This window comes from Vombatus ursinus, unplaced genomic scaffold (assembly GCF_900497805.2).
Source record: "Vombatus ursinus unplaced genomic scaffold, bare-nosed wombat genome assembly UNPS02014807.1, whole genome shotgun sequence".
NCBI classification, from domain to species: Eukaryota; Metazoa; Chordata; class Mammalia; order Diprotodontia; family Vombatidae; genus Vombatus; species Vombatus ursinus.
Genome location: NW_020954585.1, coordinates 24,830,884 through 24,840,966, shown reverse-complemented (window position 1 = coordinate 24,840,966; position 10,083 = coordinate 24,830,884). Strand labels below are relative to the sequence as shown.

Sequence of the window (10,083 nt, the reverse complement as noted above, 5' to 3'; positions counted from 1 at the left end):
TTGCTTTTTTTTTTTTTTTTTTTTTAGTTACTTAGAGAGAAAGGGAAGCCAGAATGCTCCTCTCAATCCTGGTTGAGAGAAAGCAAGGAAAGCCTCCAACACTTTTAAGTGTTGGCAAACTTTGGCAACTTTTGGCAAACTTTTTAGGATAACATGAACAAAAGTCTCATAGGAAGAACAGGCATGGGTAGTCTTCAAGTCTGCATCATTGTAGGGGACTCCCAAAATGATGAGGTCACTTCCATTTGAGTAATGTATGTAAAATATGTGGCAAACCTTAAAGTGTTAAACAGATGTAAGTCTCCATCATTATTGCCTCCAATGAAGCCTTGATGGTTTGCTTTCATTCTTATGTATTTCTAATATGAATTAATAATTGATTCAGTAACTATTATGCTAGATTTTCTGACCTCCTTGTTGTTTTCATTAGTCCTGAGGATTTACTAATCCACAAGTTTGGGTAATCCTGCTAACCGGTTTTTCTACTTGATGTCACCCACAGTAAATTTATAGTACATGCCTTCAAATGAATCCTCACTGCTGCCCAGCAGCATCTCACTTTTATTTCCTTGATCCACTTTTCACTTAACATTACATGGCTTAACACAACACCTCACTGAAACCCCTCACAAGTTGGCACATGACCTAGCCTCTTTTTCTACTAAGGGCATTAGGATGATGTAGAACCTTGGGATTATACTCCATAAAAATTGGTTAAAGGACATAGAAATGTTTATCCTGGAGGAGAGAAGATTTAAAAGAGATATGATAGCTGTCTTCAAGAATTTGAAAGGCAATCATGTGAAAGAGAGATTACATTTTTTTCTTAAAACTAAGAACAATGAGAGGAAATTACTGGAAAACATTGACTATTGAGGTAAGAAAAAAGTGCCTGCCTCAGAAGGTAATGACCTTCTAGGTGTATAAACAAGTAACTTTTGAATATGTTATAGAGAATTTTTGTTCAAGTGTATGTTGTACAGGATGGCCTCAGTGATCCCTTTTCTCTGAATCTAGATTCCAGTCTATTAATCTTAACCAGTTTCTTATTATAACTTTAAAAATCATTCCTAATTCCTTTCTCCCCTCCTGTCTCAGAAGAAGGGAGCTCCTGATACTTACTAAAGCGAAATTTTGTTGATCTCATTTTATTCCACCTCTTCTAGGACCTTGTAATTTAGCTTTTAGGTTCCTACCACTCTATGGAAAATATTTCCAAGGTCAGTAAAGACCTCCTTATCCTTGTCTTTAATTCTAAGAAGAGAGTGAGAGGTGAGCAAATGAAAACCCCTATTGTCGATGGCCTTTTCTAGTTTAGCTACAAAGGGCAAAAAAGATATATAGGATGATAGTTAGCTGGGATGGAGGGATCAAGTGAAGTTTTTTTTCAGGATAGGGGAGACATGGGCACATTTGTAGGCAGTAGGAAATGAGCTGTAGAAAGGGAGAGATTGAAAATAAGTGAAAAATTGGGGATAACGGAAGCAATCTGTTGAAGGAGATAGAATTGGAATGAGATCTCTTGAACAAGTAGAGGGATTAGCTTCAGTAAGGAATGAGGCCACTTCATCATGTGAGACAGTAATGAAGAGGGAGTGGCAGAAGGTATCTGAATGATGAGATGGAGAAGAGGAGAGAAGGGAGAGTTTGTGGCGAATAATCTCAATTATTTCTATAAAATGTGAGGCATAATTTTCATCCAGGATGGGGGGAAGAAGGGAACCATTGAAGACTTAAGGAGGGATAAAAAGGTTTGGAAGAGTTGCTGTGGAGAGTGGGATCATGAATTAATAAAGAGAGGTATGGAAGGACCACCTAGCAGCAGTGAGGGTCCTTTTGAGGTTGTATAACATAAATTTGTAATGGACCCAGTCAGGATTTCAGGATTTTTATGCCCCTTCATTTAGCAGTGCATGTGTAGAATCAAAGATGATGAATGGTGGGAGTGATTCAAGGCTGAGGCTAGCCTGAGCATAATCAGTGATACAAGATTAATAATCTTCCATATCTGTAGAGCTAACCATGTAATCCTTGAAGTGAAAACTCATCTAGTGGTTTTCTATTGCCAATGAGGTAAATTTCAGACTCCTTTGACTAGCATTCGAGGCCCTCTACTATGTGGTACCATTTTACTTTTCTGACCTTTCTCCTGTTATTCCTCTGTATTTACTCCAAAATTGTAGTCTTCAAGTTATTTGGAAAGGTAACATTAGAGGTCATCTGGTTTAGCTTCCCACCAGTACAGGAGTCCTTTCAGTAGCACAAAAAACAGTCATCTAGCTTCCTTTTGAATACCTCCAGTTGTAGGAAACTTACCTCATGAGAGAACTCGTTTCATTATTGAACAACTATACTTGTTCTTTTTTATTTTTGAATCAGAATTTGCTTCTTGGTTAAGACTCATTAATAGAAATACTAGAATATGGTATTATCTGCCATATTAAATGACTTCTGGCACTTTCATTTTAGCATTATAACAGGAAAATTGGTTAATGTCTTTCATTTTTGTTTTACCCCAAACTTTTCAGTGTTTTTCTTTCTACAGGTGATTACTGGTGGTCATTATGATGTAGATTGCCGGTTGGAAGATCCTGATGGTGTGGTGTTATACAAAGAAATGAAGAAACAGTATGATAGTTTTACCTTCACTGCATCCAGAAATGGAACATACAAATTTTGTTTCAGCAATGAGTTCTCTACTTTCACACACAAAACTGTGTACTTTGACTTTCAAGTTGGAGAAGATCCACCATTGTTCCCCAGTGAGAACAGAGTCAGTGCTCTTACACAGGTAAAAGCAAATATATGTCATCAATATGATAATAATAATAATACTCTGCATGAATACTTTTGTTTTAAAAAGACATTAAGAAGAAACAATAGCAGTGCACGATAAAAACACACACACACATACTCCCCCAGAATTCTGGGGGGATATAGTTGATGAAAAAAATGCTGAACCTACCACTTTGGTGGCCTGAGGCAAGGCGGAAATGATAATGTACAAGTATGACCTGTAGGAGATAAAAGATAATCTTTATATTCTACTTAATATTAATCAGACTGCTGTCATAATACTATGCCTTACAATTTAAAAAAAAAATTTTTGAATTAACAGACTTGTCTTTTCTCTCTCTCTCTCTCTCCCCCATCTCCCCTCCCACGTTCCCATTGGGGAAAAGAAAAAGAAAACACTAGTAATAGTTGTACAGTCAAGTAAAACAAATTTCCACCTTGACCCTATCCAAAAAAGAGTATAAATTGTTCTGATTCTGCTCACTTCATTCTGCATCAGTTCGTAAAGTTCTTCTTGGTTTCTCTGAAACCATCTTTACTTACTGTGCTTTGTAATGTAATCAAAATACTGAGGAGTTAAAGTTATTAAAGGATCTGAAACAGAACCTCATAAAGGTTGGAAAGACTAGGAAAGAAAGTATATGGTGAAATATTATGAGAATAGAAGTATGATATTTCCACCCCAGTTTCACTGTTCTCTTTCAGGATAGGGAAATAAATATCAGAGGAAAGAAACTTAAATTTCAGTTGAAGGGTTTTCATTTTAACATCACTTCCTCCTTTGTAAATTCCCAGGGAAGAGGAGAGGTGTTTATAATACATTTTATGAGCCAGTCTTTAGAAATACAAAAAATATTCTTAAGGTCTTATGATGAAAAAGCTGTCCACCTCCAGGGAAAGAACTGATGGAGTCTCAATGCAGATAGAAGAATACTTTTTTAAACTTTCTTTATTTTTCTTGGAGGTTTTTTGTTCATGTTTTCTTTCACAAAATGACTAATATGGAACTATGTTTTGCATGACTACATATGTATAACCTATATCAAATTGCTTGCCTTCTTGTAGGGAAGAGGGGGAAGGAAGGGAGAGAATTTGGAACTCAAAATTTTTTTAAAACAATGTTAAGAATTATTTTTACATGTAATTTTTAAAAAATTGAAAATTTTAAAAACATAATATATATAATACCCAATTCTTAACGCATTCTGCCTAATGCAAGGTTTGGCATATAAATAGATGCTTTACCAAGTTTTCACCATACAGAAGTTTTTAAAAATTAAATGAACCTACTATTGGTAAAAGCTCATTTTATTTACTATCCAAAACTACTACTTGATTGAGCTTATTCAAATTCAGCTTCTATTTATATCAATGCAATCACAAATAAAAGATCTGTGATTTCCTTAGCTTCAGGAATTCCCTCCATCAACACAGATCAAAACCCAAATGTGACTTAATAGATAGGTTCATAGAGACCAAGTAACTTGCCAGGGTCTCACAGCTAGTGTTGGAGGCCAGGTTTGAACCCAGGTCTTCTTAACTCCAAGCGTAGCTATTCCATTATTCCAAGTTACTTCTATAACATTGGATGTATAATCAGCAAGTATTTATTAAGTGCCTATTACGCATTAAGTGCTTGGGACACATTTTAAAAAAAAAATGGAAATCATCCCTGCCCTCAAGGAACTTTTATTCTATCAAGAGATAGCTTGTACACAGATAAGTATATACAGAATAAAAGGTAATTTGAGAGCAGTAGTAGGTAGGAGATCAAGAAAAAACTCATGTAGATTATGGCATTTGATTGAATTTTGAGGGAAACTACAAGTGCTTGTCACTAGAAGTAAAGAGGGAGTACATTCCGGGCATGAAAGTGATGATGTATATTTAAAATCTATGGATTTTTACATACAACTGGGAAATAAGATATACAGGCAATGGGATATAGAAATCTATCCTGCCCTACAGGATAAGAGAAGGGGGGCAGGGGAAGGTGATAGAAAGGAGGGAAGATCAGGGGAAGGGGTATTCAGAATGCAAGCCATCGGTGGGGGGGGGTGGGGGGAAAATTTGGAACTCAAAATCTTGTGGAAGTGAATATTGAAAACTAAAAAGAAATTAATTGATTAAAAAAAGAAAAGCATCGATAAAACTTTTCAAATAAATAAAATCTATGGCTTGCATAACCTCTAACTTTACACTTTTAAAAACGTTCTTAGTTTCTATATTTTAGTATTTTTATATAATTCTCTTGCATTGCTTTGCTATGTGATTTTCATACTCAAATTATTTCTTACCCAGTATCTATTGATGAAATTATTAAAACACTAAGCACAGTTCTCTTAATACTTAGTTTCCACACATATATAAAGTTCCCTAATACAAGATAAATTCTAAAAATAGAATTGTAACACAGATTTTTGTATTCAACCACTATTAAACTTTTAAACAGTGGGAAATGTTAATCACTGGTAATATGCTATGCATTGTAAATTCATATTTCACTCTTCAAAATATGAAATAATCTAAAACTTAAGGATTCTGATTTCTCTTTAAATAAAATAGAACAACTATCTTAAACTAGGGGTAAATATGGTGAAGTTAGTTATACCCTATCAAGAAAAGGGGCATTAATTTGATCAGCAATCATGAGAAGAGAAAAAATTAGCAGATTTACTGTAAAGTAAAATTCTTTATATCTAGTACCTTCGGCTTCCAAAATTAACATGTTTCATTTTTATCATGTTTAAATAAACAACAAAGAATTCAGTAAGGTATTAGCTTGTTCTCTCTGAGCATGCATTGCTGAAGTTGAGCCAGAGTATGTTACTCCCAAGTTTTCCCCATAAAAGTAGGCTTTCAGTTTTAACTCTCTCTAGCTTCATGTTCTCCCAGGCTGACGCTCCCATGTTTCCTGTCCCATCTTGAAGCCCCAGTAGGTAGCATGCTGCAACCGCCTACTTCGTAAGGGGTGTAGCACTGCAGCCAGAGTCAGTACTACAGCTTACCTGTACAGCCCATGTGGTGTGTCAGTTGCTGCCAGCGCTCATTATCACTTTGGAGTCTAGCATCAGTCATAGTAGGAACAAAGCAGGAACCTGGAAGGTTCTCAGCTTTGCCTCACTTAAATCCAACTCACATGGAAGTCAAGACATTGCCCCCATAATATCATTGGTCCTCTTCAGAAACCAGGGATGAACAGGTGATGTTGGCTGCAGTGGAAGAAAGTGGTTGTCTATAATTTGGGGAAACTTGTGTTTAACTTAAAAATTAAATGTCTCAGTATACAATCATAGCTGGAGTTTTGGAGTGATGAACATTTTGTTTGGTCGCCATAAGAACCTTGAGAGGTAGTTAATATACATATTCCAGTTTTACAGATAAAGAAATTGAAACTTAGAGAGGACAGATAATCTCCCTTTGGTAACATACTGGTGTCAGAAATGATATTTAATACTTCCTGACTTCAAACTACATTACAGTGCCTCTCCCAGGATATTCAGTAAGATATCATTTCTTTGGCAAGAATAGAATTTACTAAAAATGATACAAAGATTATCATTTTTAGGATAAATGAAAAAGAAAAACTTTTCCTCCTAAAAAGAAGTATATAGGAAAGTAAACTATTAGCAAGGCTAACTCAGAATGTTTCTACCTAGATGGAATCTGCTTGTGTTTCAATTCACGAAGCTTTGAAGTCTGTCATCGACTACCAGACTCATTTCCGACTAAGAGAAGCTCAAGGACGCAGCCGGGCAGAGGATCTAAATACAAGAGTGGCCTATTGGTCAATTGGAGAAGCCATTATTCTTCTTGTTGTTAGCATAGGGCAAGTATTTCTTCTGAAAAGTTTTTTCTCCGATAAAAGAACCACTACAACCCGTGTTGGATCATAACTAGTGTTTTGAGAATTGATCCACTATACATCTGTAATGTTGCTGTTTTCCAATTAATAGTAGGTACCGAAGAACTTAATATTGGCAATATTTTAAAAGCCTCTTTACCCCCTTACATTTGTTGTGGGGGGGAATGCAACATATATCCCTAACCATGGGAAAGGACACCTTTTTATTTGAAAAAAATTGAAAAACTTCAGAACTTGTTTGAGGCTTTTCATGTTAAGTATCCAACACAAATGTTCTACCCTTTCCACAGTTGTTTGTATTCACTCTTATCGCTCTAAACTTTGTCATGTTGATTCTTTTTAATTGGTGAGACTACTTCTGTCATAGGGAACTGATGTTTTAATTCCTTAGGTTGCTTTAAAGATAAGTTATGGTATGGAGGAAGAAAATAGCCCTTTTAATAATTTAGGCATGAATTTTTGTTTTTTAAACCAATGTGATGAACTGTAGACTAAGCCCTGTACTGCACTTTTGATTTGTTATTAAAAAAGTCTGCCGTAGTTACATAATTTTGATTCAGTTTTGAGTTGACATATCATGGTACAAATTGTTATTCTTCAATTGCCTGTAAAGTAGCAGGTTTTATACTCATTCTGTAGTTTATAAAAGCAGTGAGTTTTTCAGTAATTGTAGAATTGAAACCTTAGAGATTTTGGTTGACAACACTGAGAGATATTAGAGCTGTAGTTAGAGAGAATTTCTGATTACTGCCACAAACATCACAATTTCTATATTAGCATATTCTTTTGCCTTTAATAATGACTGACTTTCTCCATCTGTGGTTACCTTGATTTTAGATATCAAGTTATTGTAATTCTTTGAGCTATTTAAAATCTAGTTTGACATTTTCATTGTTAGCATTACACAATGCTGTACATTTAGTGAGTGTTAGGCAATGATACTTTTTTCCCCTTGAACTTAGAACTGGAGTCACAATTGTTTATATTTGGTTATTGGTCGTGAAACAGTGACAGAAAGGGTTCAAAGTGTTTTTTATGTGTTATTTTTTCATCCCAATAAGTGGTTTGCATTGGTTTCAACTTTTAATAGATGCTGTATCACATACTTTTATTGAGCTACGAAGGGCATTTTTCTTTGAAACAGAAAAATATCCTTATTTTGTGTAAATCAAAACTCTCATTAAGATTAGTTTGCTCTGTCCTAGAATAGGATCGTTTTGCTGTGTCTATAATGCTCAGCCAAAAATTCTACAAATAGTTAAAACATTTTTCTGACGTCAAAAAAAGTTTTTTGTTCCCCTGTGACCCTGTATGAAAATGAGTGCTGTATCAGAAATGTAATTGTTGAATCCCTGTGGCATTTGATACTAAAGAGTACTAATTGAACAGCATTTCTAGTCAGTCAGTTACCATCATTGACCAGAAATTGCCAGTTCGTAATTCTGAGAGCTTTTTTAATACAAACACATTTCCAGCAAGTTTTTCTTTTTTTCTAATAGGGGAAAAAGTTGCTGTTGTGGTTAACTTTAAGTCCCACAACATAACAACAGCATTTGCAAAATGAATCTTGCATGATTTAAATCCTTAAAGTTAAGATTTTTCAAGGCAAAACAGAACTGCACATAACAAGATTTGGACAAAGATCTAAAGTTGTAGATTTGTTCATGAGAAGTGTGGTGCAGATATTTAGACTTGATTTGGATTTGATTTCAACTTAGTGAATATCCTATGCATAATATTAATGCAATTGACACAAAAGCATAGGTGTACTTTAATAGGTCCTTTTCATACTGCTACTCCGCTCTGTCCTGTCCTTCAGATGTTTTATTAGGCAGTATATGTATGTATGTGTGTGTGTATATATATATATATATGGAGCAGGAAGGTACCAGATATTTCAGGTTTGTCATAAGACCAGAATCATTTAATCTGTGCCCCTAAAAAAGATAATTGTCTAAAATACTGAAATATACTGAATTTTGTGAAACCAGCATTTTTCCTTCTATTATATTTGGAGAACAACAAAATTTAAAGTACTTATAAGTCAAGACTTGGTCCACAAAATATTTAAGCTAATAAATTAATTTTTGGTGTTTGTTTACTTTCTTGACTTGTGTGTGTGTGTGTATGTATATTAGAAAATACACATCTCTCTATATAGAGGCACATGCTAATTGAACGGTTTTTTCTTCCTCCCATTAAAAATGCTTGATCTGTTGAGTCGTAAAGAAAAATTTGAAGCCAGTTCTTTCATCCTTTCAACTTACTCTAATAGTTTGAAAATTCCCAGATGTTTGCTTGGACCCATGGCACAGGATGCATATTTAAACATTCATAGTTGTATATATTTTTTTAAGTAGTCAATGGAAAGGGATTTAGTATACAAGTTTATATGCTAAAACATCAACTTGTGAAGTAAACATCTTAAAATATTGTTTTGCTGATAAAATCTAAACATTTGTATGTTAAAAGAAGGAGTGGTAGTGATGTGTGATTCAAAAAGGTCACCCAAAGCTTGATATTAAACTTTGAATACAATGAACTGAAAAACAATTTTTAAAAACTATTCTTTGAAAGATTTGTTTGTTTAAATCCTTGTGTATTGTCAGTTCCTGTTTTAGTTTGTAAATGTTTAACATTTATAGTTTGAATGAAACAAAGCAGATCCTTTGAATATTGTTTTGGAAAAATTAAAACAAATTAATATATGAATATGATTTAGTGGCCTTTTTTTTGTTTAGTTTGCAACAGGCAGGAACTTCTTCTGAATTAAACAGATATTATTTCCAAAGGATTGTGCCAGTGTCATGTAAAATAAACACTTTTTAAAATTATCTTCACTCATTCCTGACACATAATTTGAAACTTTAAAAAAAAAAAAATTTAAATATTAGAAGCCAATTCGTGGAATATAGACTTTTTTAAAGAGTGGCGTACTGTTTTGTTTATGCTTTTACTCTTTTTCCTCCCTAATACCCCACAGGATAAAATATAAATTTATTAGCCTGGCAATCAAGACCCTCTACAAACTGGATCTAATTTACCTTTTTAAATTTTATTTTCCTCTTGCAAAAGCCTTGGTGGAGGAGCTATTGTCTCCAAATCTGCATTTATTTCCACTGATAGCTGAAGCTTCTTTTGCTATTCTACCATTCAGAAGTCCGTTTCTAGCTGAGTTGAGTCTCTTACTGTCCCCGAACAAGCTTTGAATTTTCCCACCTCTCTACCTTTGCTCAGCATTTTTCCTACAATACCCTTCATTTTTCACCTATTCAAATAAGAGTCCGTTTGAAACCTTACTTCAATTGAAGCCTTCCCTAACACACTCCCTAGTGTACAGTGATCTTTGTATCACTCATTTGATAGTTACTGTTAGTAAGCCATGCATTTTTAGGTTTGAGTTGGTTTGGGTTTGGGTTTTT

General features: G+C 34.4%; 1 protein-coding gene across 1 annotated transcript in view; it reads left to right on the top strand.

Annotated features, from left to right (window-relative positions):
* TMED7 (transmembrane p24 trafficking protein 7) overlaps nt 1–9,373 on the top strand; it is a 13,340-nt gene extending 3,967 nt beyond the window's left edge. The window contains exons 2-3 of the mRNA XM_027874759.1: nt 2,546–2,791; nt 6,456–9,373. Of these exons, the coding sequence (XP_027730560.1) occupies nt 2,546–2,791; nt 6,456–6,692 (483 nt within the window). The 3' untranslated portion in view covers nt 6,693–9,373. The remainder of the gene's footprint in view (nt 1–2,545; nt 2,792–6,455) is intronic.
* The last annotated feature ends 710 nt before the right edge of the window (nt 9,374–10,083 follow it).